The following is a 27947-nucleotide window of genomic DNA, read 5'->3' on the forward strand; positions in this document are numbered from 1 at the left end:
ATAAAACTTGAAATTACAATAACAAGTATGCTCGCTGCTACACTTCAAAATGTCCTGTTGTAGTTTTCATGTCTGCTAACAAATGAATCACTGTTTTGACTTTGTCAACATCAAAGTTTTCAACTTCTAATGTAAAATGCTGTTTTATTTGTCTTTGAATATGAATAATAAACTCCTGAAGAAGCTGAAGTCTGAAGATGACGGCAGGACTTTGGCTATCCGTAGCTCCTGCAGAGGGTTTTTTTTGTACTAAAGTAAAAATGTCACCTGTGATCATAAGATTTTAATGTTTCAAAAAGATTTCTCAACAATATCAGCAGACAAAGGTTTAAATCTGCCTTTACAAGTCAGTGTTTGTTAGCTAACCTCGCCTGCATTGTCAACAGTTCCCGTGTTGACTCAAGCTCGTTGTTGCTTTTGAGTGAAACACAAGCAGAAAATGTCAACGTTAGTTTACTGCAGGTGATGAACACCTGAACAGAAAACAAGTCCTTGACAGTCCAGCTGTGACAAAGTGCTGTCAGCGTCAGAGTGACTGCTGTAACTTTCTTGGCTTAAAAGACGCTGCTGTCCAAGACTACGACCTGAAAGTAGTTGACATTTTACCAAAAAGAGAGTTCCTATCACATAGTAATGGATTATTTCTTTTCTCTGACTTAAGGTGAGCTCAAACACCTAGGGACCAAGTACAGTAGCAGGGGGGCGGGGCTAAAAGTGAGGCTGCACTATTCATGTAGGAGGCAGGTCCGGTAGGTGTGACCCAGCTGAACAAAAACACACATGAAAGACCAGCTCTTGTGTCTGTCTGTGAGCTTCTTCTTCCACTCTCTCTCACACACACACACACACACACACACACACCAGCCTCCCGTCTCTGCACTGAGGACACCCCAGGGTGTGTGTGAGAGAGACAGAGCGGGTCTAACTTTTTGTGCTGGATCTTTAATCCCTTTCAAACCCAACTCCCAGAACGAGCCTCACTTCGTCTCGCTGGGAATCAAACATGACAGACGCTGCAACCAACATGCGGCTGAAGCTGCCGATCATCTGCTTCATCCTGGAGATCATCCTCATCATCCTCTTCGGTGCGCTGGTGGAGTACGACTATGAGACGGATGCAAAGAAGTGGCACAACAAGACCCACTCTGACTACGAGAACGACTTCTACTTCCGCTACCCAAGTGAGTGTCCTGTGGATGTCTGGAGGTTCAGGCTCAGGGGTTTCAGTGGGGTTCAGGGGTCAATCTGTTCAGATGAAGCATCTAGCAGGGTATCTCAAGACCCAGTTTGTACATTACTCAGATCAGTGTTGTGGGTATTACAATGCTTTGATCACAAGCAAATACTTAAGGAAGGTATTTAATTGATCACAATACCACTAATCTACCAATTTGTCCTTTATTTTACAATTAATTGCATGTTTACTGGGGAACAGACATTGCCTACAAGCCCCATGATGCCATTCTACCTTCTTCTTGAGGACATGCAGTGAATATCAGGATTAGGAATAGAGGAACATAATCAAGCCCATAAATGTTTGAATACAACTTGGGAAGTCAGAATTTTTTCTTTAATTAAAACTCATCAAAAATAAATAAATAAAATATCTGTTAATAACGAGACACGTCTTGTAAGTAACTTCTCTCCTGTCAAATGACTCAAATGACTTCCAAAGTGAAAGTGAGCAGGAAGAAGTCAGTGAACTTTAAGCCTCATGCATGTTCACACACAGTGATGAACAGGTGTTTATCTATAAATATAATCCAAACATCATGTGTGAGCAAGTTACGATTAAAAAAGCTTAACAAAGCCGTTAAGGTAACTTTTTACCACCTGAAGCTTGAATTCTTGGCTCTTTTGCACACCTTAAAGCAGTTCCAAATATTCATTGTTGCCTTTTGTTTTTCGGACTCTTTCATGTGTTTCCTTTTTAGCATTGAAGAATATTTTCATTTTGTCTTTCTGATTATGCTAAACATTCCTCTCTAACACCTAAATCCTCTCTGACATGCTCTCTCTGTGAGGTTTACGCACCTGTAAGCCATACCTGCTACCCCAACTCATTTACATAATCCCAATATTTGGATTCTTGTCAAACTGTGAACACTGTTGTGTCATCAGGGAAATGTTGTATTCTGTGTAAGGGAATGAGAAGCTGCAGCAGCTCTCTGGTTTCCCTAATTGGACGGGTCCCATTCTTTCTGAGTGAACATTGTATAGAGATGTCTTCCGGTCCGCTGCTGTCCCATAGAGGTAGATCCATTGATCATTCATTTCCTGATTTATATGGATTGATGGTGTAGAAACACAAGCCTCTAATTACAGGCTGTAAAATGCTCATTACTGCTTTCAGAAAACACATTTGACACTCACTCTACACAAAGCTTAAAGTTGTTTTTCAGCATTGACTAATATGTAGTTTTGAATTTCAGACTTTAAATGTCAGACAAATGTTTAGGGGATGACATCATTTAAGCCTGTTCTTTAAAAATTACATTTACATACTACTAATTACTTTGAATCAACATAATGAAGACATTTTTTTTATGAAAAATTGAAAATAGTTTGCAAACAACTTTTCTGTCTGTTTCTTCCATTTCCATTTTGTTCCACAGTTCACTGAGCCACTCATCTCCTCACAGTTCCACCTTAAAAAATCAGCCTGAAGTAACGTCGGGGGCGCGTCTTAACAAGTCAGACACTTTCAGAAGTTTACCTGGGAATGTAGAGAGACAAATGCCCTCTTCTTACTTTACGCTGTTTAAATCCTGAAGGGTTCACCTGAAAGTGCAGCTTCCCGCCTGAAGCTGGACGAACCTGCAGGGTTTTTACAGGCTGGTAGACTGAAGCTGCTAATAGCTAATATTTTGTGCAAAGTTTCAGTTTGTTTAAATTCACCGTTGTTTCACTCAATAGTTTTCGTCACATGTTGAAATGCATTTAAATGAAGAATAAATATAGAAAAAAATTACTTTATACTTTATATATAAATAAGGGAATAAATAAAAGATGCACCAAATTATTGAAATCATCCAAATCATTCACAAAATACAATTTTCACAAAGTTTTAATGAAGGGAAATAAATTCAAAAATAATCTAAATCTGATCACTTTTTCTGACGTTGAGCTTTTGACATGACGGCTATAAATGCTGTGAAAGGTAGGAGGAGCCCTGAAACACGAATTTCAGGTTCACGTCAAAGCTCCAAACATGACCTGATTCGTTGGAGTCATTTTGAATGACTTGAACTTTCAAAGAGGAGAAAAAAATAATTACGTTAAGTGTCTAAGCTTTTCCCGGTTATTTAAAAAAGCCGGATCATTTTGGTTTGTTGTCATAGTAGTAAGTACTTAGTGTAGAGAAGTATATATGACACTCATTCACAGTTAACAGAAGTCATTTGAAGCCTCTTGGTTTGGTATGCATCCTGCTGAAGTGCCCTTGAGCAAATGTCTACCTTGTCCAGGGGGTGCTGGTCTTTATCAAAGCCTGACATTTGACCTCTGTTCTGAGCCCGAGCATGACCCCTGACCCCTATTAAAGAAAGCGTGCAAAACATGACATTTCAAGACTGTCCTATTAAGAACAACAGCTTTGGTTGTTAGCTCAAACGCCTTAAAGTGTTAGCTTTTAGCTTCAACAACTATTGGATGGATTACCATGACATTTTGTACAGACGTTCATGCTCCTCAGGGGATGAATTGTTGGTGGACTTTCGTGGACTTTTCTTGTGAGAATCACTAAAATCATTCAACTTAACCAACAAATTCTCATTTTCTAGTCATCGTTTGTCAGTGGCCTCCGAAACTGTAACACAGGATTGTGATGACACAGATGTTCAGGTTTGGTTTAGGCAACTAAAACCACTTGGTTAAGGTTCGAGAAAGAACATGGTCGTACTTAAAAGAAACCAGTGTTGACAGGTGGAAGAAGACAGGATGTGACCTGCAGTCGCTTGTGTCAAAGTCCACCATTTTTCTTACCCAGCCATCCACTGCAGCCCTTTTCTTCAGATGTTTTGATCTAACTTCATGCTACTTCTGCCTTTACTCCTGAGTCATGAGTTATTATCTGCCAGAAGATGGAAAACTGGAGGTTGGTTTTAAGAAACAATCAATTGTCTCTGCAGCTATTTCAAACCACAGAAGGTAACAGACTGTCTGAGGTGAGGTTAGAAAAATAAGAGGTCCATTAGATTTAATGGCTCCAGATAATCTTTAACCTGACACCCTCGCTGTCACGGGAGCTGACTCCCCTTCACGTTCCAGTGCTGTATATATACAACCTCCACTTACTGTATTCCTGGAAAAAAAACTACAATAAACAAAGTCCACACTCGACAGGTCATCTGTAGGGCAGGTAGAAACAGACATACACACCTGGCCATTTTCTTTCTTTTTGTTTAAAGCAGGATCGTGTGCAGCTTGTAAATCCACTGTGTCTGTGGTCTTACAGCCAGTTTGTTTTCTGTTCTATATGTTCCAGCGAGATAAGGACGGTATGTCAACTGAAAATATTCCTTACAAGTCTCCCTCTTGTGCAACAGATCACATGAAGGTGAACAAGGCAGTCAAGTGATGAAAGAGGCCGCAGGTTTGAGCTGTCATTAAAAATGGGTGGGGTCTTTTAGTTTTAAAGGTGTTGGAAACGGCTTTAACAAAGACCAGCTGCGTCTGTAGTAGTTAAGAAGGGTGAATGGAACTTTTTAAACTATTATTTTATATTTAAAACATGTAAAATATATATATATACATATATATCCACTGGGGTAAAGTGATAGTTTTGACCTTTGCTGGGATTAAAGAACCCCAAATCCCCAAAGTGTTTTATCGCTGTCGTGACAAGCCATGCAGATATTTTCAGTTTTATTAGCTGACTTTTTAAGAGCCTAACCCATGAGGCTGTTTTTCCTGTGATTTAGGTGAATTGTCCCTTTAAAGAGACCCAACTAAGGAATCCATTTGCACAGATTTCAATGGAGAGTTTTAGTCTCCCATGATGGTCTAAATGAGCTTAAAGAACATTTTTTGTTTTGTGGAGTTTCTTGGCCTCACAATGGTCAATTCTACAGAGAACATCAGCAGAAAACATTAGTTTAGCTTCAACAGAACTCCAATGACAGTAAGACACTGATTCTACAGCCAGCAGAGCCTGTCATCGCTTTAATAGCACGGTGTCCTCCTCAGTGTCGGTGCATGTATCTGGGCCAAAATGCCAACGGGGACATTGGCAACGCGTCCGCCCGGCTATGCCAACTGACGGTCACCATGGCAACAGCAGCCTCAGCACAGTGCAATATTGTGTGTGGCAGGTTGGGACGAATAAGGAGAGCTGGACAGGAGCGCTCACAAACTGTGTGAACCGAGACAAGGAAACATCAGGGTGCAGCTGAGAGAGTTCATTAGTCTTTTACACAGTGAACCAGTCATATCTGGGACAATGTAGAGTTTTTTAAAACTTGAATATCACTGTGGAAGACCACTTGACTAACACTGTGCAGGCCTGGGTCACAGCTGAACCTGAAGTCCCAGCTGACCAAAGCTTATGTAACTGTACTCGTTCACAGAGAATGGCTCAGGCTGTTTTCAATGACAAAGCCTTCAAGTGACACAGTTGTTGGCGGTGATCGGGTGCTTTTGAAGAGCAGATATGAGGTTGATCTAAATGATTGGTGTCCTCACTGAAGTGCTCTGGGCACTCTGGAAGGCTTTTCATTGACAACGTGTAAAAGAAAGATTTAATATCGTCCAACAAGTTGTCGTCCAAATAGTTTACAATTGTAAATAGGCTTCGATTTAATTTTACAAGTTACTTTTACTGTATATAACTGTATAATCAGAGTTAATTAGAGGTATAATGATTAGTCAATTAATTGTTTAGTTGATCGACAGAAAAAATTAATCAACAACAATTTTAATAATCTATGAAACGTTGGAGTCATTTTAAGCCAAAATGCCAAAAATTCTCAGGTTCCAAATTAGAAGATTTGCTGCTTTTCTCAGTTTTATATCATTGTACAGTGAATATCTTTGTTTGGTTTTGGACTGTTGCACACAATTTATAGATGTCATAATCAATTAATTGAGAAAGATATTGACAGATTAATTGATAATTAAATGATAGGGTCAATGACAACACCCAAAGTTCTGAGTTGTAATGTGCTGAGGTGTGTGTCTTCAATGCAGTAAAGTGAAAATTTTGAGGGGGGGGGGTTCTATACATGGCTCAGAAAACACCTTCTTAGCATTAGTCCACCAGGCGCATAATCTCTGTTTTCTACATTGTGCAGGTTTCCAGGATGTGCATGTGATGATCTTCATCGGTTTCGGCTTCCTCATGACCTTCCTGCAGCGCTATGGCTTCAGCAGCGTGGGCTTCAACTTCCTGATCGCAGCCTTCGCTCTGCAGTGGGCCACACTCATGCAGGGCTTCTTCCACGGTATGCACGGAGGCAAGATCCACATCGGGGTGGAGAGGTATGTGGTAAACATGCTGTACATGTATGAATGCACACACTGCAGATGCACACATAAACGATGTTAAACCACGTGTTGATCTTTAGCTCTCAATCCTCTCTTATTTTTTATATCTTATTTTTGTACATACTCTTATTTCTAAATTTATGCTACTTTCTACTCTTGAATGGGGGCACCGGTACTGTATAATTTCCCCCCCGAGATCAATAAAGTATTTCTGATTCTGATTTCTGATACCAGCAATCACTGATAGATAGATAAGTGCAGCTTTAAATCTTCTTAAATCAATCTTAAATGTTGTCTTTTATCAAACTCTATTTCTTTCAGTATGATCAATGCTGATTTCTGCACCGGCTCTGTGCTCATCTCATTCGGAGCCGTTCTGGGTAAAACCAGTCCTGTCCAGCTGCTGATCATGGCCATGTTCGAGGTCACACTGTTTGCTGTCAATGAGTTCATTCTGCTGACTCTTCTGGGGGTGAGTTACAAAAAACGTAGATATTACCTGAAGATATCCACGTGACTTGTTTTTGTGTGAATGCAGGTTCATTGTTTAACGCAGGTCGTGGCTAACTTTGTTTCAGGCCAAGGATGCCGGGGGCTCCATGACCATCCACACGTTCGGAGCCTACTTTGGCCTTATGGTGGCCCGAATCTTGTACCGGCCCACCCTGAATAAGAGCCAACACAGGAACAGCTCAGTCTACCATTCTGACCTGTTCGCTATGATCGGTAAACATCCCCCAAACCAGGAGCCTTATTATTTAAACGAAAACACTGTTATTGTTACTGTTTTTTTTCAGTTTAAAGAGGACCAACACCCAGATTAAACATTCTGCTTGTCCCGCCATCTAATGGTTGCAACATGCAAAAATTCACAACGCACTACTTTACAAAGTGACATCACAGACGGGTGTCGTCAGGGGCGATATACTCAAACCTTCAAACTCTTAGAGATCAGTGCAGCAATGCTTTTCCTCCATACTGTACATTCAGTTAAATTCAGTTGGACATATTTTATTTTCCTTAAATACTTATGTAAACGTGAGGTCTCATGTTCAGGATGCACATACGCGCCTGCAGTCAAATGACTTGGCCTCAAGTCAGACTTGTCTCATGACTCTGATGACTTGACAAAATCAAAAAAAGACTTTAACACCAATATACTTATATATACTTTGAATAAATCCATCAGCAGCCAATCACGTGCCAGCTGGAGGGAAAGGTGCGTTTGTCAGTAAAAAGCATTCATTATTTTTGTAAATTTACTACGCCAAATGTTTCTCTGTTTAATTCAAAAATGTCATTACAGTCCACATAGTGACTCGTTTAGGACTCTGACTTGACTTTGTATCACCTCTGATACCAAACGCAAGTAAACAAAGACGTGTATCCCATCCCCTTTTAACACAGGTTTACTCATTGAACAGCAGCATGTGCTCCTTTCAGAGACAGCTGGACTTCCCCATAATAGATCCTCATCCTTTTGGTTTTCCTGCAGGCATAAACTGTCAGAGACTGGCTGGTAAACATGAGCGTGTTGCAGTCCGTTTACTGTTGCACTTCACTGCCATTTGGAACTGTCATTTGTGCAGCTTTATTGTTTGTCCTAATGGTTGTGCTCTTCAGGTACCATCTACCTGTGGATGTTCTGGCCCAGCTTCAACTCCGCCATCACAGCTCATGGAGACGACCAGCACCGCACGGCCATGAACACCTACTACTCCCTGGCGGCCTGCACTCTGTCCACCTACGGCATGTCCGCCCTCACAGCACACGACGGCAAGCTGGACATGGTGAGGACGCAAGACGGCCGTTGCTGAGTTGAACTGTGGTTTCCGAAATCGAATCAAATCAAGAACAAAAAGGAATAATTTCTCATGAATTTGAGTTTGTAACTTTGAGAAACGATTGAGTCAAAATGCTCTTCAGTTTCACAGCTGTATAAACAGAAGACGACGGCTTCTAGTTCACAGTCAAAATGAACACAGCAAAGCCCAGAAAGGTGTAATAAATTCTCTCTTGCTGACACAGAAGTGCTCAAGTAAAGACAAGAACCACAACGTTTGGTTTATCAGATTTCAAAACTCATGACTGAGTCACTCAAAAGATAAAAGCTGATGAATGTGTCACCTGAAGAAACATGTGAGTTAAACTCTGTATGGTCGCTGTCGCGCTCAGCTGTCAACAGTAAATCATCCTGAGATCAAGACGGGACATTCCTGAGCTGATAGTGATCAAACCTCTGTTTGAAACGTCCTGCTGCTCAGATGCTCCCTCTGCAGATGTGCAGACCCATTTATGTTTCCTCTCTGATTTCTGCAGATTTAGAGATTTTAGAGTCCAAAAGCAGGAAAATAAAAGATTTGACTTTCATAGTTTAGTACATAGTAAAGTGCAAGTCAGATTTTTTAACAAGATGACCTTTCCCAAAAAGATGTGACTGTGTGCCTCTTCTGCATGCTGCACCCCCCCTTATAGTCTACTGTTGATTTGAACTTTATGTGATCGTATTTGTGCATGCTGGGACATTATATTGTGTAGAGGAATTATTATTGTATGAAAATATGTAATTTAATTTGACAGTAGCTTCTGAAATTGTGGCACTTTTTAACACCCAGGTTCAATAAGAGACATCAATGTGTTGAGCACAGAATAGATCTTATAGAAGTTATTCTCTGCATGTAATCATTTCCCTTAATATATTGCAATAGCAGGTCAGCTTAGCTAACTGAGCACGGCTTCTTTCTCTCTTGTCTCTGTCCATTATCTCTGGGTCTTTGGCATCGCCTGCTGAGGCTGAAGGAGTAACTACACTCTAATATTAATCTAATATTCCTGCCTACATCACGTCGAGTGTGCTTTGTTGCACCTGACCCACCTGACCACGCCCACCTGTGATTTTGAAGTGCAACACACTTGAATCTTTCAACTCATGTGCAGCAAGACTGAATGTGTCAGTGATCTCGTTTGTCTCTTAAATGCTGCTGTTTTGTGGTTTCCCAATAGCCCAATAGCACTTATAGGTGGAGTGCAGGGCAGGACAGTGACTTTCAGGATTAATTGCACTGCATTAAAACCTCCTCTTCATCTGCAAAATGCTTAAATACTATCCATTAAAACTGTCTCACCCCTTTTCTCCTCTTTAGGTCCACATTCAAAACGCTGCCCTGGCCGGTGGAGTCGCAGCGGGAACAGCCGGTGAAATGATGCTGACGCCTTACGGCTCCATGATTGTTGGTTTCTTGGCCGGCATCATCTCTGTTCTGGGCTTCAAGTACCTCTCAGTAAGGATGATTCAGCCTTTTGTATTTTATGAGAGAGTCAGTGAAGAGTGGAGAGCTGAAGAAAAGAGATAAATGTATTTTAGACCGTGATGTTCTCCTGCAGTTTCCTCCACAACACAAACAGCCACATGATCAGCATCCTTCTTTTCCTCCTTTCAGCCCATCCTGGAGGAGAAGCTGAAGATCCAAGACACCTGTGGGGTTCACAACCTGCACGGCATGCCCGGCGTCTTGGGCGCTATTGTGGGAGCCGTGACTGCTGCCGTGGCAACCTCGGACGTTTATGGAGACGGGTAAACATTTAGTTTGTGCTGTTTTTGCCACAAAGACAGAGTCAGAGACAGAGACAGAGACTCAGTGTCCTCTTACACACTGCATGTATTTGCTAATAAGGATTACAAGAGATATTAGCATCAGATACACGTAAAGTGACTTCAACAAGCCTGAACTCGACTGTTTTCAGCTGAGAGGCCAAAAAACACCAGCAGTGGTTTGTCCTGAACTTCCACATTTTTCAGTTTGAATAAGATAATGTGTGTGTGGGCTAGCCTGCAGGAGTGTGTTTGCTTACAGATAACATCACTTTGACTACACTGACAGATCTCAGCTTTCTTCAGGCTGCTCTCACATTCTTTATTCGGTGCAAAGTCAGCACGCAAAGACCTGCAGAAAGACCTGAGTTATTAGTGATGTGTAAAGTCTGTTTGCTGTACTGATGTCCGTTAGTTGAAGCATTCCTAGCTCAGTGTCACAGAGACTGTTCCCTGTCCATATGTTGTGATCCAGCAGCGTTAAAACCTCAGTGGACTTGCTGTTGTGTTTCAGTATGACAGACGTGTTCCCTGACGTGGCAAGCGGAGATGTTACGGCGTCCGTGCAGGGCGGCCGTCAGGCCATTTCCCTGGCTGTCACCCTCGGCATCGCCCTGCTGGGAGGACTTATTGTCGGTAGGTGTCACGTCCTGCTCAGTTATTCTGATGAAGCACTCACGACACAGAGTCAAAACAACACAATAAGCAGTGATAACATTTGTTTGAACAGCGTCTCAATAAAGGGTGTGAAGCAGATCATGAGATACTCAGACAACTCAAAAACTCACTTTCAAACAAATGTATCCTGTAATTAACTTCTAGACAAATCAGCACTTGCTGGGAAGACTCATTAAAGGGGGGGGAAGTAAGATTTTGACTGCCCTATCATGCACAGTAATGACCATGCAGGTGCTGCTTGGGTTAATGATAAACACCAGAGACTGAACTTCCTCAGCTGGCAGGATTTCTGTCTTTCAGAACTCCCTTAACTGTGTTTTGGAAGTAACTTCTCTTATTAGCAAAGTCTTCACTGTACATCCTGAAAACAGAGGTCATGACAGGTCAGAAACATCTCCAGCATAACAACCGATAAATGTCCTCACTTACGGAGTGTGTGGGTTTGAAAAGAAAGCCAAGACCATTTTATTTATAAGGCACATTTCAGCTGTTTTAATGACACATACATGTACTTTTACCAAAGAGACTAATATTGCATGAGCGTTTCTGATTGTCCTTAATGTACATACAAATGACAAGGTGTCTTTTCTTTGTTTTAGGTTTCGTTTTGAAGCTGCCTGTCTTCGGCGCTCCTCCTGACACCATCTGCTTTGAGGACAGCATCTACTGGGAGGTGAGGACGTATTTTAGTTTCTGAATCACTTCCTACTCATATTCAAGCCGCTTCATGGAAGAAATGATGTTATTCGGTCCTGATTACGGGGAAAATAGAGACAGTGTTCGGTTAGCACACTTCCAATTAATCAGTGTCATTTAACTGCAAACATAGTCTCCGAGTCTGTCAGCCAGAGCACAGAAGGTCAGCTGAGCATGCAAAAATGTGACATTTGTCTAAAGGCGAGCACATAATAAATAGACAATAGGCTTCCAATAATAAGTAAATATTTACTTGGGTTTGAATAGAATTTGGAATAAAATGTTCCCTATAATTAGCACCAACAGTGATCTTTGTGAGTAAACACCACAAAGATGAAGTATTTTCTTAAAGGTATTAGATGTTCCAGGTGTAGAAGAGTGTAGCATTAAATCTTTGCCACCACATGATGGCGACGTCGCGCTGACAGACTGTGAGGCTGCTGATCTCTGTCAGATGAGACAGTTCTGCTGTCTGACCACCAGGTGGCGCAAATGCACACGATGGCATCAGCCAGGTGGATTACAGAGTCCCTCCTGGATGATGTCAGGCCTTTTCACTTTGGGCTGACGTCATTTAGATTTCTCCCACAATGCAACATGTCTGCTTTTGTTTTATGTGCATTTGAGTTCAGGTATATAAGTGCACATGTTACTATATGTAGTATCATGTAAATGTTGCAGAATTACATGCAGATGTATGCCTCTTTTTTGTGGTTTACTTGATCATTTCACTAAAAAGAGTTTTTTTTATTACTAAATTAATAACATTGCTCAACATTAAATTAAATCTGTTGATTCATGAATGCAGTATGGACCTAATTTTTAGACCTTAAAGATGCAGATAAAAATAAAATGTACTTCTAGGTGCACTGAGCAGATATTTTCATAACCCCTTGGAGTGTTTTTTGTTCCATTGTCTCTTATTAAGATTTGATTGATTCTCTGTCCTCTGCTTGAATTAATGACATCAAATAATAAGTAATTCGGTGCTGCTGTTTTCCACCCTTAACTCCAATTTTTTTCTTTTTGATAAATATCTGAAAGGGGAACGAAAGACAAATGCACGCTACACGCAGCTCTTCAGAGAGACCTGGGGGACGTTGACATTTAGAGACGTAACACCACGGGAAAATTAATGACATAAAAGCAGGAAGTGGCTTCTAACGTGCACCTTGAAAAGCGACAATTAGACTGTATTTAGTCTGGAAGATGGAGGGATGTTTGAGACCAGACGAGGTCATAGAAGTCTAAAAACTCAATTATCTCATTCTTTCTTTCTCTCTGTCTCAGGTGCCTGGAGACGAGGAGGGTCATGAGGGCCAGTTGACCACTGTGAGGACGGAAGAGTCTGAGAAGCTCAACAGTTAGACGCACACACACACACACACACACACACACACACACTGAGGTTTAACATCCTAGCACTTGAGTATTACACCCTGTAGGTTGTAAAGAATAAAAAATGTACCTGCATCGTGCTCATGTCAACTGCCAAATGTCTTTTTTTACGTGTAAAAACTCAAAAATGAACTCCCTTTTATTTGTTAGTGACATCTTTGACCACTAGAGGTCGATGTAGAGCCGCTCGCTGCCGCAGGCCTGTGAAAAGACTGCATTGGGAAATGATGTGTCTATTTGATGAAAGATGCTGTCTAATTGTCCCCTAAACCAGGCCAAGACACGGTTACAGGATTTCATTTCAGCAGCCTGTTCAAACCAAAGACAAACAGACTCCTTCAGAGCCAGAAACCTCCATTCAATAGAAACGGCCAACTGAGTCTTATAAAATGTAAAAATTTGTGACATTTTCAAAGCGAAACAATTATGTTTTTACTATTTTCTTTATTTTAAATAAAGGATTTTCATGCAAAACAATGCAGAGGCACAGTGATGTTTTTTTATGTATGTATTATCTCCTAATACTTTAGGTTTGGGATTTTTTTTTTTATCATATTAAAGTGTATATGATTAGTTAGAATAGAAATGTCACTGTTGGTTCAGTTGTGTACCTTTATATTAAATGTATGTCAGTTTGGCCTAAGTTGATTTGGAAGACGATGATAGCTGCATTCACTGTTTGAAACAATGTTATGTGAACTGAAGGTATTTTAAAACACAATATTGGATTAGTTTTTGACAAAATAAATTGTTCAAGTGTGTTGGGTCTCATTTAATATGTAATATGAAACTGTATATATTCTCTTATAATGAGGGGCAAATGAAACATATAAGTAAATAAGACATTTTCAGGAAATGCATGTTTTTTTCCCCCCTTGGAAGTCTGTTACTGTTTAGAATATTATAATTATTCAGTCATTTTGTAAAATGTGGGAGAGAGTGCAAGTGGCTGTGCAATCAAGTCTCTGCTTGTTATGATGAAGGCCAGTCATCATTAGTCCTTTTTTTTCCTTGAAGGCTTAATGACTGTGTAGCAATCACGGCGGAAGGGGTTAATGCCTCCAATCCAGATGGGGTTTGTCTCTCACCACATCATTTACACAGTTTCACTTTCGGGGATCAAACAGCCGAAGAAAGTGTGTGTCCTTGTTAGATATGGCCTCCTCAGGGCCTGAGTATGAGGGGTGATTAATGCCAGGAGGAGAAAGAGGAGGAGGAAGCATCATCATCAACAACTAACCATTCATTTGAATGGATCTAGAAAACCTCCTCCAGGGACTCATGATCCCTGCGTCTTACGTTGGCAGATAAGATTCAATGTGAACACGAGGAAGAAACTTTATGCTCAGAAGGATTGTTACTGACACATCATCATCATCACCTCTCATCATCCCGTCACCAACCTCCTCACAGGTTGTCACCCAGCGAGCGAATGACCAACGTCACAGATATTCTGCTGGAATCACTCATTTGTCCGTCGAGGTCCGCTCGCGGTAAATCATATAGAAATGTTCTAATTTCAAATCTTGTCCCACAATCATCGGTCTTCAAAAGTGATGTTGTCTGTTTCCATGGTTACAGTGCACACCAGGGACTGCTACTGCAGCTACTGCAGCTACTGCGGTTTCTGCAGTGTGACTTTTCATGGTGCAGATTCACCAAAATACAAACACAAAACTCAAAACATATTAATCCCCCCCCCCAAAAAAAAGAGAAAATAAGCAGGAGTGACAAATATCCATGAAAACTACTTTTGTTTTTTGTTTGTTTCTTATACCTTAAGGCTCAGGATGTCCCACCAACATGGTTCTTATATCCCTGGAACAATGACGCTGATGATACACAGAAATCTGCTGTGTTGAAAAATGATTTCAAATTGTGTAAAATAGGATCCTAGAAAAAGTATAGTACATGTCAAGAGATGGCATTCCTGACATGTACAATATACAGTATGTGATGCCAAGCTAAGACCTGTAGTGACAAGCATCATTCAGGACTATTTTCCACTTCTTCATTCAGTGAAAGTTGATTAGTTCTTTAAACCTTCATCCACTTGGAAGATAGAAATCATGCCTTAACAACGAAGAGCCTGCCAACAGGTCGGATTTGATATCATCGATACGTTAACGGTCATCAGCGCAGCTCTGTCTTCACTAAAGTCAAACGCTATTCTCCGCAATCATTAGGAATCACTGTGTGTCTGAAAGCATTCTTAATCCTGTATAATGTTGCCAATATGTGATTTTTCACATCACTTTGAACAAATGAAATCATGCCTATATTCATTATTAAACATGTTTCAATTCTCATCTTGGATTATTTATTTCAGTCGGTTTTCTTTTAATGTCTTGCTTTAACTTCGGTATTAGCATAGCTTAATGATGTCCTTCCTGTTTGCCTGCCTGCCTCTCTATGGCATTAATCGCCCCTCATACTGAGGGCCCCTTGCAGGCTGCAGGGGCCTCGTTTGACCCCCCCCCCCTTACCCGATTTGGTGATGGTACCTCGGCGTGAACAGGCGCCGCAGCCTTTTCCCAGGAACGAGAAGACAGGTGGACAGCTGTTTACTGAATAGACGCTCGTACTGAAGAGCTTAATTGAGCTTCATAGGGCTAATTAAAATGCAGAGAAAAATAATCATGATTATGGTAATTATTCTTTTGTCTAATATGTCTTCCGGAGATGTGCTTGTTTGGCATCATACCTGCAGTATGTTGAAGGCCCTAAAAAATAAAGACAGAAACCTTTTTGTGGTCTTGAAGTCTGTACCACAGCTATCATTATATTAGATGAAACGTTAATTGTTTTAATTTTCATTGTTTAACATATATTCTGTAGTGAGCTGCTATAATAGCTGCATAATAACATCTAATTAAAGGCCGCAGAACTAATTCAGGAAAGAGCTTTTAGAATAAGATTACTGTATATGACGGAGAGCAAATCAAATCCTTATTGGTGTAGGTTTTACCGTAAAGTCTGTTATTGAAAGTATCTCCAGAAAACAAAGAAGAGTGTTTTTCACCTGATTACAGGGCGGGAGATCGAACACACTGAGGTCATGTCTCTTTATTTTGGGAACATGACTTTTAGTTTTCTGGGAAATTAGATGTGGGAATGATTTGCTGGTATATTGATCACTGCATCAAATTTTATTCTGAAATTCAGGCTTCATATCTTTTGTTATATTTCACCCTGATACTTCAAAGCGTCTAATATACAGTACTTCAACATAAACTTGTTTTTAAGGGCCTGCTTCCACAACTTGTTCACATTTACATTAAAAGAATGAAGCCCTTTAACTTCAGGAATATGTCTAGAAATGACAGCAGTCATAAAGTTTTTTTTATCAAACCAGACAAACCTGAAAATGACCCTCGTTGTAAAATCCTGGCTATAATTCTGCTTGATTACACTGTAATTACATATCATTTCCCACTTTCCTTCAATGGAACATCACATCTAAATCCAAGAGGCCATATTACGCTCTTGACCTCGCCACCTTACTTCTCGACATGCGAGGCACCACATGAGAACGATGCTGATCAGCGCCTCGGGCTACACAGGGTTGTTCTCAGCAGCTGTAGCCTCCTGTGGCTCAGCCTGCAGCTTGTATGTGATTGTTGTCCGTAACGCTGCTCTGGAGGTGAACATAATGGGTTAATAGGCTCCCTGAGGATCTCCTGGTCCCCTGTGGGAGCCCTCAGCCTGCTCACAGCCCTGCGGAGGCCGCGATGGACCGAGGCTAAAACCACCGTGGGGATCTGACACGCTGACACGACGTCAGAGCCTGATAAGATTCATACTCGCATGTGTCATCGCTATATGTGGAGATAATGTGGTCCATGAGGACTGAATTATTACCCTTAAGTTCATGAAATAGATGTGGTGACATTCACAAAATTCCTAGTATTTGTTGCAAAAAATAGGGCCATCACTTTTTGTGGGATATTATATCAAAATGTTGTTTTTGTAGCAGTAAATGTGGAGATAATATGTACGTAAATGTAGTGGAGTAAATTGTAAGAATCCCACTATAGAGTACCAAACTTTATGTGCTGAAAATATACTTTGCAACTTTACAACTTCCTTTTTACAGAAGACACAGTGATAATCTTTTGATTGCATAATTATTCCATGTGCTCATGTTTTTGCCGAGATCCTTCACAGAAACATTCTCAGTGTAAATTGCATTCAGAGTATAAATATCAACACTTTGGCGGCGCACCTGGAAGTGCACACTCATCAGAGTTAATTTAACAGTCGTAGTTTTGAACAGTCACCCCAAAAAAGCCGTATCGGCTCTCCAATCAACACTTGCCAACTCTGAATCATCATCACTGGAATATATGGAAATGTTGCAGGTAGCAGCTACAGGAAACATGAAAAAACAAAACTTCAAACCACATTTTGGGGCTCCGGCTGTGATTTTCAGGGCTGTGTTCTTCGTTCAGGTCCAGATTCTAGAGACAGAGCTGGTCGCTGGCCCCTCGTCACTATTCTGGAAGGAGCAGCGACCCGCTGAGAGGTTGTGACTGATGCCAGCTAAGCAGGGTGATGATGGAGCAGGGGTGTCAGTGGGGGATGCTGACTAAATGCAGGAAGTTGTTCAGTTGGAGAGCGTTTCAGCCACTTGACTGAGGGGAAATTGCCTTCAGTGCTCCACAAGTACTTGGGAGTGCTTCACTTGAATTTCCTCCCTGAAAAATGGCTAGCCGTGTGAATGCCAAATTGACAAAAGTAGTGGCAGTGTTCATTTCGGGCCCTCAAATGTTCGCCTCTTTCAACGCTCGTCTGCGGTCGACAAATCCTGCGTGTGAAAGCAGAGTGCGACCTCCCCTCATGTCCAGCGCAGACCAATGTGGATAACAACATATTAAAAGATCCTGAACACAACTTACGACTTGTTGAACAAATACTGTATTGCCCCAAATTATATTTAATTATATTTAGAGATGTGTTGATCATTTTTAGGAGGTTTTGGATTTCATCACATTTACATAATTTGTGTATTTGTGCTCATGGTTAAGTTTGATTTTTACTTTGTTGATGCTGTTACCCAATTAGCCTTAGGGACTTTATGAAAATTATTAGGGGAGGAGGGGGTGTAAAAAAAAAAAAGGGGGAGGGTTGTGTGTTTTTTCTTTTTGCAACAGGAGAGGCAGGGGAGGGTCTTTATCTTTATTGTCCTTTCATTTCACCTTCCCTTCAGCTGCAAAGAGCTGACAAATTATTGCCCCATTTACATATTTTGGCACTTTAAGTTTAAAAGATTAAACGAGTTGAGTCGAGTCAACACTGTTGTATTTTGAGATTTTAGGAAGGAGGGTGTTGTAGTCTATTTTATAAGTCAAGGGGAGGGTCAATTGAAATGGAAAAAATGTGATAAGCCCAATAATATTTATGCTATCTATTATAAAAAATATAATCATTTGTTACCAAATTAGGGGCAAAAATGTGTTGTTTGTCCTTTTAACACCAGGATGCATGTTTTGCTTAAATTAAAGCCTTTAAGATTCGGGATAAAAACATCCAAAATCTTATCACAAATCCAAAGACACATTAAGTCAAGTTTCTTCATTAATAAGCAGCTTTCCTCAGACTTTCATTCTGAGGGTCTCTATTACTTTACTTCCTTGAGGTCATTATATCACTGATGTGCCTCTCTGTAATTCACACTTCTCTTTATCCTTCCTCAAACTGCATACTGGGCCTTTAATTCTGCCTTCGATGACTAAGCAAACCCAAATTTAAGACCCTTAGATAGAACAAAAAAAGCTTTGCAATTAGGAAGATCTAAAGGAATCATATTCATCCACTGGCTGAATGACCATTGTGACAGGGAAGAATCACATTTAGGGCAGAATGGGGCAGCCTCTAATCCCAGAGATCCTGCAAGGTCCCCTGGCTTAGCACCCCGCGCACTAACAAGGCCTCCCCCCGGACCCATTACAAGAGGAAAAACCAACAAAGGCAGTTATTACACACTCCTTATGAAAGACACCAGGGGTGAAGGGGGGCAAGCTGGACACCACCGGAACAAAAGAGCGCTGACCGAACACCCCCACCCCCCCTCACCCCCGCCCGTCCCCTCACACCCTCACCTCCAACCCGAATCCCCCCACCAACCCGCCCGCCCGCCCGCCTACTCCTCCAAACCAGCCACTTCCACCACACGCATGCCGCGGAGCTCCAGGCATTGTGGAGGTGCGTGACTCAAGGGGGTCGGTGGAGGTCGGCAGAGGTCGGGGGCTTCATGGCCTGTTAATTGAGTGAGCCCATTGAGGGAGCATGTGGCTCAGCAGGGCCTCACCGGGGGCCCGAGTCGGTGCTATGAACGCAGGGGAGTAGCTAGGAAGTCACGCTAGGCTAGCTGGCAGAACGCAGGAGCGCTCAGAGAGAGAAGACGGCGTGAATCTTCCCGTCTCACACGGAGACGACATGCATCATTTTATCTTTGTGCATTTCATTTATTGATGTACCAGTATTGTTTTGTTGTAAATTAATTCTTCACATGAAGCCAATAACGGCAGAGAGTATGTGGTGGATCACCTCGCCTGGATGAGTTTCTAACACTGAAATTAAACCCTCATTACAATTAAAACCTGACGACAGCCACATTTAGGAAAACACTGAATACTTGAACATTTAGGACTTGAAACTGTTAAGATAGACAGTGAACTGCTGAACACTGGTGTAAAATATCAAACATAACGTAGCTGATAAGCATTATAAGATAAATAATGTTTGTATTCACTTTTCAGTTGCTCTGAAAGTGGCTTTCAAAAGCCGTATAGCTCCACTGACAACAGCATCTTTACCTTTACTGTTTACTCTCATGTAAAAAGGACGACAGCAGGTGGAAGACGTATGACCAGAAACAGGACGCACTTTGACGTGATGTGGAAGTTAGGGGCTGGGATGTTGGACGAGACATTCACCTTCATCATCCAGGGATCTGGGTTTAGGTTTGTGCCACTGGGAGAGACTTCCTTTCAGAAGCTGTCTTATCTACATAAAGCCAAGCATTAGCTAAACTTCTCACAAACAGACTCGCGCAGTCTTCATACGATCATGTCAACACATAATCACCATTTTTAAGAGGACGCTGGAAGCAGCAGATTTGCAGAAAAGCATATAGTGAAGAGCCAGATTCATGTCAGAAATGGTTGCTCATAACCCCCCCTGGACTCTTCCTGACATAGTATTACCTTCCCCTCCCTCTTCGCTCTGATATCAAAGTGGAATCTTCTTCCAGCAGATCACACCGTCATTTGAATCCACTCAGCAGCGCTGAGACTGGAGTTATTGAGCCTCACTGCATCGTATGTCTTCATATTAGATGAGTCTTCCCTCAACTCCACTTCATAAACCATAAAGCTAACGAATAACAAAGACAGATCAGACGTGCGTAGAGGCGGCAATCATTTCCAGTCCTGCAAAAGGAGTTAAAGGGATTGAAACTTGCTCTGTGTGAAACTATGAGGTCTCGACTGCCCTGAAATCAGTCCGTGGTTGTTTGGAGGAGATCTAACGGTGCTGAATCCAGATCTTGACTGCGCTTATGACTTAAAATTATGAATTAATTCAGCTGTTCAGACCGTCATATTCAGTCGTTCAAGCTCTCACGATCTGCGTTTGAAAAGGTCCCTGAGGGAATCGAGGGGGGAGCCACCCAATCCTCTTCTCTTACTCCCCTCACTCTGCACATTACCTCATTCTCATCAGCGAGGAAGACAGAAAAGAAGGCTACTGATAAAAGACCGAGGAAAAAAATACCCAGAATCCGATACAATCGAAAGAGAAAGGGACAGCGAGAGGAAAAGATGGGGGGCATGCGTTAATTAACAAGCGACTAATCTCTACCAAATTAATAACCGGGTCATGGATGTGAGGAAGAGGGGGATGAAAAGAGGGAAGAGGAAAGAGAAAAAACAGGAGAAAGAGGAATGTAGCATGATGGCTCTGGGTACGCCGATGGGAATTTTGTCCCTGTCTTTTCCCCATAACCCCTCCTAACCTCTCCCATTCTGCCCAGCGCTCCCATCACAAACCCTCTTTGTGGCTCTCCCAAAAAAAACTTTATCGGATGCCAATTTGCATAAAGGCAACAAGCAACAACACTTTTTTCTCTCTCCGGTGGGATAGGACAGCAGCAGCTCCTCCCCCAGCAATGGCCTGGCAATCCTTCTTGTTTTAGGACTCACACACACACACACACACACACACACACACACACACACACACACACACACACACACACACACTGGAGCATACGTGCAGGATGACATGACGATGAATGTGCTTGTTTTATGATTCCCTCAGTGCACATATCGTACGTTTGCGTACAGGGCTCTCACACACACACACACACACACACACACACACACACACACACACACACACTGTCATTGCTCATGCATTCATAAATGCAGCACGAACACACACACACACACACACACACACACACAGAAAACCCTCACACGGCTCCCTTTTGAGCGTAATTAAAACAGGAGGTTTTCACACAATACGCTTTTGTCTTAGGGCATGGCGAGGAGAGGCGGGGCGAGGGGCCGCCGCATATTAATTAGGAGACTATGGTGTGAAAGCCAATCAGGCGTGTTAAACAGATGACATACTGGGACAAATATGGCACTACTTTCTTGCTGCTCTCCCACGGTGGCGCATGGATACAGGCGTTGCTTGCTGCAACTTCCGGCTGTGGCACGCTGCCAGTGGTTGGAAATTAGCAGCAGAGGCTGCTGGGATGAATTAGCGGCCTGAACAATGCAGGAGGCTGTGTGCTACGCAGCAGGGAGACGAGAGGTGGCTGACGGCTTGAATGTCAAACCAGTAGGTGGCGACGCCGAGTCGAGCAAGCTCAGACCTGCACAACAGCTCCTTTTGTTTTTTCCTCCCGTAAGCCTCAGAATGTGCATTCAAACCTGACGCGTAATTAAACGAATGTAATCACAACGGTATGTTTTGGATTTCTGATGAAGCCTTTTCACAGACGACAACGAAGAGAAGAAGGGACGTCACCTGGAAGGCACGGCGCCAGGAAACAGACTTTTTTATTTCGAATGAATGAAAACAACATCACACACAATAACCCTGCATCTCCATTGAGCGCCCGGCTGCCAGCGTACAGTATTTCCCTGACAACAAAAACCGTTAGCCCAGATTTAGCGTCAGATGTTCATTCCAAACTGGACACATCTGTTTGGTTATCAATAACGACGGGACTGTTTGGCACGCCGGCAGCTCCCCTCTTTTACTCCCATTCACAACTCTGTTAAAGGAGAACAATTCAGGTGTTATAAATCACCAAAAGGGGAGCGAGCCAGCGAGCGGCTGACAGGCTGTACAGTGGCAGAGGGAGACCTCCAGCACCCTGCCACCGTTTTTTTTATCCTCCAGGGCCACCCAGCTTCATTGACGTGGGCGATCCCAACCTCCGTTTCTTTGTTTTTCCTGCTCAGTTTCCCTTTTCTCCCGGGTGTCTTTTCTCTGGCGCTCTGTGTTTGGAAGGTTTGTACCCCATTTCCTTCACGTCCTTTTTTTTATTCCTTCCTCCTATGCGCCAATTGAATTTGTCGTATTCGGTTAATCTCTCCTGCTCTTTCTCGGCCTTTCTTTTCGCTGTGGCCTATCCCCACCTATCCCTTCCTCTTTGCTTTCCCCCTCTTTGCCAACTCACCCCTCTGTCGTTTTCACCCTCCCTTTCTCTTTCTCACCAACCCTCCCCCTCCCTCGGCTCTACCCATCTCTCTCTGCCATTTCCCCGGTAAGGGGGCACTTTGCTGCCCCTGTCTTTCGATCTCCGCTGTTGGCACTCAGTTCTGAGCGGCGGGCCCAGTGTGTGCGGAGGGGAAGCTGTGTGTGAGCAAACGGGTGCCCACGCCTGCCCCCGGCGCCACAAAGGAGCCTTTCTTCGCCCATCAATGGCTTCCATTAACGCCGGGCCCTCTGCCTCTGGAGGGGATGTCAGGCTTCCCGAGATGGCACACAGAGCCGGCCATTAGAGGCAGGAAGCCGGGGGAAGGGGCATCATGGGAGAGCTGCCAGGGCAGAGGAGGGGGGGGGGGGGCGGGGACAAAGAGGGCATGAGGCGGCGTTTTGTGTTCTGAACTCTGTGCATACACAGACACAAACTCCCAAAAGGACACATTTATTCTCTCTTGCACACGAAATGCTGCATGCATGCACGTGTGTGTGTGTGTGTGTGTGTGTGTGTGTGTGTGTGTGTGTGTGTGTGTGTGTGCACGCCCGGGTTCAGCTGCTGCAGGCCTTTGAGAGCTAACATAATCATTTCAGGGTTGAGCTTATAGATATTTTCCACTGATAATTGTTGAGCTGTTGCTCTATAAAAATCAGTTTGAATAATGTGTTGATTCTCTGCTGAGTCCTCAGTCAGTTCATCAACAGCAAGTGTATAAAGTGGCTTTATACACTAGTGTCGCCTTACTGAAGATGTAGAGCACACACACATTCACTTAACTTCAAACACAAGCAGACACATATTAGGATAATGCTGGTGATTTTTTGTCAGTGTCAATATATCAAATGAAAAGGTCAAAATCAATAAAAAAAAGTTCCAACTTCCCTTTAAATATCTAAAAACCTTTTAGAGAGGCTAAATATAGTAGCTGGTGGAAACAGAAGGAAAGGGTGCATCTGTTGGGAGTGTTTTCAGCCACATTGTGTGTGTGTTCATGGTGATGAAGGAACGTGTCACCTGGTGTGCTTCACTTTTGGACAATAATGGAGCTCAGAGGAAGAAGATATATCAGGCTGTGATACACACACACACACACACACACACAGTTCTTGTTAGCAGGATGTGTTGTTGGTTTTGGAGTGTGAAAGAATCTGAAAATAATTTAGACCCCACACGAGGCACCAAAATTATTTATTAAATGACATTCTTGATTCTGAATCTGCTCCGGCTCTCTCCTTTCACACAAAAATATCCATAGCTTTAACATGCTATAAATTAGCATTCTTGCTAACTCCAGCACGTTTACATCTTGTATTATCATACTGATGTTCATTAACGTGCTCTGTCCCTATCAAATAAACAAACAAATAGATAAATAAACAAACACTCACAGACACCAGCAGAAGCCTGTTGGCAGTCTGTGTTTTTGTAGAACAAGGACGTCCGAAAAGGGAGGAGACGTCTCTTTGATTGCCTTTTTTTAAAATGAGGAGTTTGTCCTTATCTCGGGCTTGTTTGTTATCCAGTTATTGTTACAATTTGTAGGTGTTTGTTGATTTTGAACAGGTGAAAACATCTTCTACGGATAATTTCAGTCTGTTTGAACAAATGAACTTGATTCAGAGAGGCACGTCTTTTATTTTGAAGAAGACGGGAGATTGAAGGCAGATTGCTGCACAAGATTCAGGCAAAATGACACTTGACTCCAGAAGTATTTCATTTATTTCTTTTTAGAACGCAATAAGAGACAGAAATGACCTGATAAGACGTTTGTAGTGTATGTAGGGGTGGGGGGGGGGGGCGGGAGGGGGGCATATGTAGTCCAAGTGAGATCACAGCGGCGTTTGAGGCGTAGATGTGAAAGGAGGCAGGTCGGCCTTCTCAAGACCTTCTGAGAAGACACCACAGGACGGTGAATGGGAGGGTCCACTCTGTAGGAGGGGGGGGGGCGTGCTGTGAGAGCAGGTGGGGCGGTGAAAAAGAGATGGGGAGTGTGTGCAGATCAGAGGGGTGTATGCGAGCTGGGGACGGTCAGCATCCACTGATCTAATGACGGCCCGACTTCAGAGCGACGCTGGCTTCCTTTGCACAGCGCCAATTAACTCCAAGGGAGGGGACAGTTGATGGACAAGTCTATTATTAGCATGTGAGGAGTGCCGCAGTGCCTCAAAGAAATCAAAGAAAGAAAAGTCTTGAAGGAAGTCGCAAATGCAAAGTGAATGCGCGTGATATGCTTCATTGGCCCAATTGTGGCCGTATTGCTTTCTTCTCCCACTCCCTCCCACCTCCACCACCTCCACCACCTCCACCACCACCACGTCTCCTCATGAGCAGAAAATACAACACAACTCTGCAAATGATGTAATTTGTGGCTGTGCAGAGGTGTCCCCTCGCCGCTGCCTTACTCAATAACACCACTCTGGTAAACAAAGAAGGAAAATACACCCCTTCGTTCAAAGACACATATCAAAGGTACCTCAGATGCTTAAATCCTTCCAGCCCCCTGCCCCTCCGCGTTCATCCCACCTATCGTTGTCTTCAAGCAGGAGGGGGTCGCTCGTCTATTGGGCTCCATTTCAAACACATTTCTCTGGTCCGCCAATAAGCTTCTTCAAGGACATTCAGCGAACTGCAGAACACACCGGCCAGCGTTTCTGCCCAACATGCGACCGCAGCCTTCAGCTGCTACCGTCACTTCGTCAGCCTCTCAGTGCTGCACTCTGACGCCGTCACTAAACGGAGATTTCAGATCAGAGTCAGTCATCACTTTGCACCGTCGCTTGTGAAGTGTGTCACGATGATAATATGTGTATGTGGAAAAGCTGCAGTCTGAGGTTTGTGAGACGGTTAGAAGCACTGGAGCTTTGTGTGGATATCTGAAAATGAGGAAAAATGTTTACAATTTTAGGACAACTGGGCAAACTCCATCTGCTGAGGAGGACCATGTGATACGATAGAAAGCTCCATCACAGTTACTGATGGACCCTGTGTGTTGTTTTAGTTTTTCAAGGTCAAGACTGAACTTTCGGTCTCAGCCTTAAAGCCAACGTGGACAAGGTGCTCACTGAAAGTGCAGACTTGAATATCGTCCTGTCTGCTGAGGAGGATTGTGTAACAGGATAAAAAGAAAGCTCCGGAACAGCAACAGACCTTGACGTGAGAATTGTTGATTGTTTTTGTCAAAAAATGAAGCAAAGTAAATATCTTTCAAAAGTAAAACAATGCAGTCTGGGATTTCTACTGAAACGGTTGATATTTTTTCACATCACACAATGAATACATTACATACGTAAGTAGAAATGCTGGAAACACTTTATGGATGGAATGATACTGAGGACATTCACAAGTACGCAAGTACAGTTTTAGGGTACTTGTACTTCACTTGAGTGTTTTCATTGTATATATGTACGTATATAAACTTATAAACTCCACACTGACTCACTACTAACACGCTTCTTAAACATTCATGTATCAGTTATTATATAATATCAATATAACACTAACATGGGCCATTTACTTTTTATACTAGTACGAGTACGTTTTCATAATACTTCTGTTCTTTTTTTTGGAAGTTTTTGCAGGCCAGACTTTTACTTGTAAAGGAGTATTTTTACTTCATGGTATTGTTAGCCTAGCCTTAATTTTCTAGCAGCTACAGTTGCTGATTTTTTTAAAATTCAAACATAAGTTCCTAATTTTTCTGGAGCCCTCAAGGTTCAATCATCCACACGAGGATAGAATCAACGGGGCGACAGGTGTTTACTCACCACAGACAAGACAAGACGAACTTGGAGCAAAGCTGAACAACAGAATCAAATACTGAAGACTGAAGGTGCGTGTCGCCGCTCAGAATTCATCCGGGCAGGTAGAAAATGAAGAGTGAAATCGTATTTAGTGAATAAGTAATGATCATCCTCTCACCTCCTTTTTGGCTGATCAGTTTTCAGTGTCAAATCTAGACCAAGATGATCTCTAGCTTTATTGATTTGCTCTGTAAATACAGTACGTGAACACGTGCCCTGCCCCCCCCCCCCCCCCCCCTCAGCTGCTCTCAGAAATATGTTTTGCTGTGCCATGAGAGCCAATCAGAAGACAACTTCAAAAGAATTCTTCCATTCTCGTTTCTAATCAGGGCTTAATCTTAATGTCGGCTCAGCAGTATGTGGAGGTCTGATTTAACATATGCAGGGATTAAAATGCTGAAAATGAAATGCTAATAAGAATGCAATCAGGGCAGCGAGGGACTATAAGAAGATTCATGCTACAGTAACTGTAACATGTTTCAGCCTTAAATTACAGTCAAAACTGTACAGCTGCCGCATGAAGACACAAAGGGATTTTGAAAATATTCTTTTAACTTAAACACACACTTACAGCTCAATAAAGGTTAATTAAATTACAGTGGATTTCCACCAAAAGAAACTGATAAAAAAGAAAAACCCACACTGAAATTAATAGTATTGCTAATGGAGCTAATGAATGGGAAGAAGTTATCAATAGCTGGTCAGTAAGCGGAACATGTTAGCAGCCTTCAGATGAGTAATGCATGTTTCTCCTTTGAGAGTATAAAACAGACATGTGCATCGCCTTCACCTTGATGCTAGAAAGGGCCAGTACTGCAGAAGAACATCTACTCATTTGTAAATGTGAACGTGTTCTGTTCACTCTCATAAAGTCCACATCAGGACCAGCAACTCAGCAAGGCCATGGCTGACATACAGAAATTCAAAGGATAAATCCGGTGATATTCTGTCGTTTTTTAAATTTCTTATAGTCAACAAATCCCACGAAAAACCACAAAACCAAAAGTGAATTGATCCAAAAAGTGATGTGTTGTGTGACACAGCCTGATATTTCTTCTTCCTCTGAGCCGTAGAGCTCCATTGTTGTCCAGAAACTATTAAAAACACATCAGTGAGCCTCACTGTGTCACTGGCTGACATCTTCCTTCGTCACCATGAACACACGCACCGTCCTGCCGCCCCAAATACTCAATGCCCTATACCAGAGCACCACGTGGATTAATCCACCGCTGAAAATAGTCCCCAACAGATGCACTATTTCCTCCTGTTTGTTTGATAAAAACTACACGGCCGGTAGGAATTATTAGGGAACATATGAGATTAAAAATATCATAAATGACATTCAGGTCGTTAGAAACTTTCAAACAAATCAGGCTGCATCTTCTCAGCGTGTCGTCACCACAGCAGATATAAAGGGTTTCCTGGAGAGCAGCGTCTGTGTCTTTCATCAGAAGTCCACTATTTGAAAATAAATTCTGTTAAAGGGATCCTGATTTGTTTTGGTCGTTTGAATGTAATAACGTATATTAAGTCTTCATCAATCATATTAATTTGTACTAATCAGGCAATACGTGGTGTT

The 27947-nt window shown here is 42.4% G+C and overlaps 1 protein-coding gene across 2 annotated transcripts; it reads left to right on the forward strand.

The window, feature by feature from the left end:
- Positions 1-800: 800 nt before the first annotated feature.
- Positions 801-13608, forward strand: rhbg (Rh family B glycoprotein). 2 transcript variants are annotated; one of them, XM_070912244.1, is made up of 10 exons: positions 801-1181; positions 6291-6477; positions 6805-6955; positions 7062-7209; positions 8107-8273; positions 9627-9764; positions 9924-10057; positions 10590-10711; positions 11353-11426; positions 12740-13608. In XM_070912244.1, the coding sequence occupies exons 1-10, from the start codon at positions 1004-1006 to the stop codon at positions 12815-12817; spliced, it is 1377 nt and encodes a 458-aa protein (XP_070768345.1). In that variant the 5' UTR covers positions 801-1003; the 3' UTR covers positions 12818-13608. The 2 variants fall into 2 exon arrangements, with proteins under 2 accessions (XP_070768345.1, XP_070768346.1); XM_070912245.1 differs by having other exon boundaries at positions 10590-10707; positions 11367-11426.
- Positions 13609-27947: the final 14339 nt, after the last annotated feature.

Source organism: Enoplosus armatus, chromosome 9 (assembly GCF_043641665.1).
Source record: "Enoplosus armatus isolate fEnoArm2 chromosome 9, fEnoArm2.hap1, whole genome shotgun sequence".
Taxonomy (NCBI): Eukaryota; Metazoa; Chordata; class Actinopteri; order Centrarchiformes; family Enoplosidae; genus Enoplosus; species Enoplosus armatus.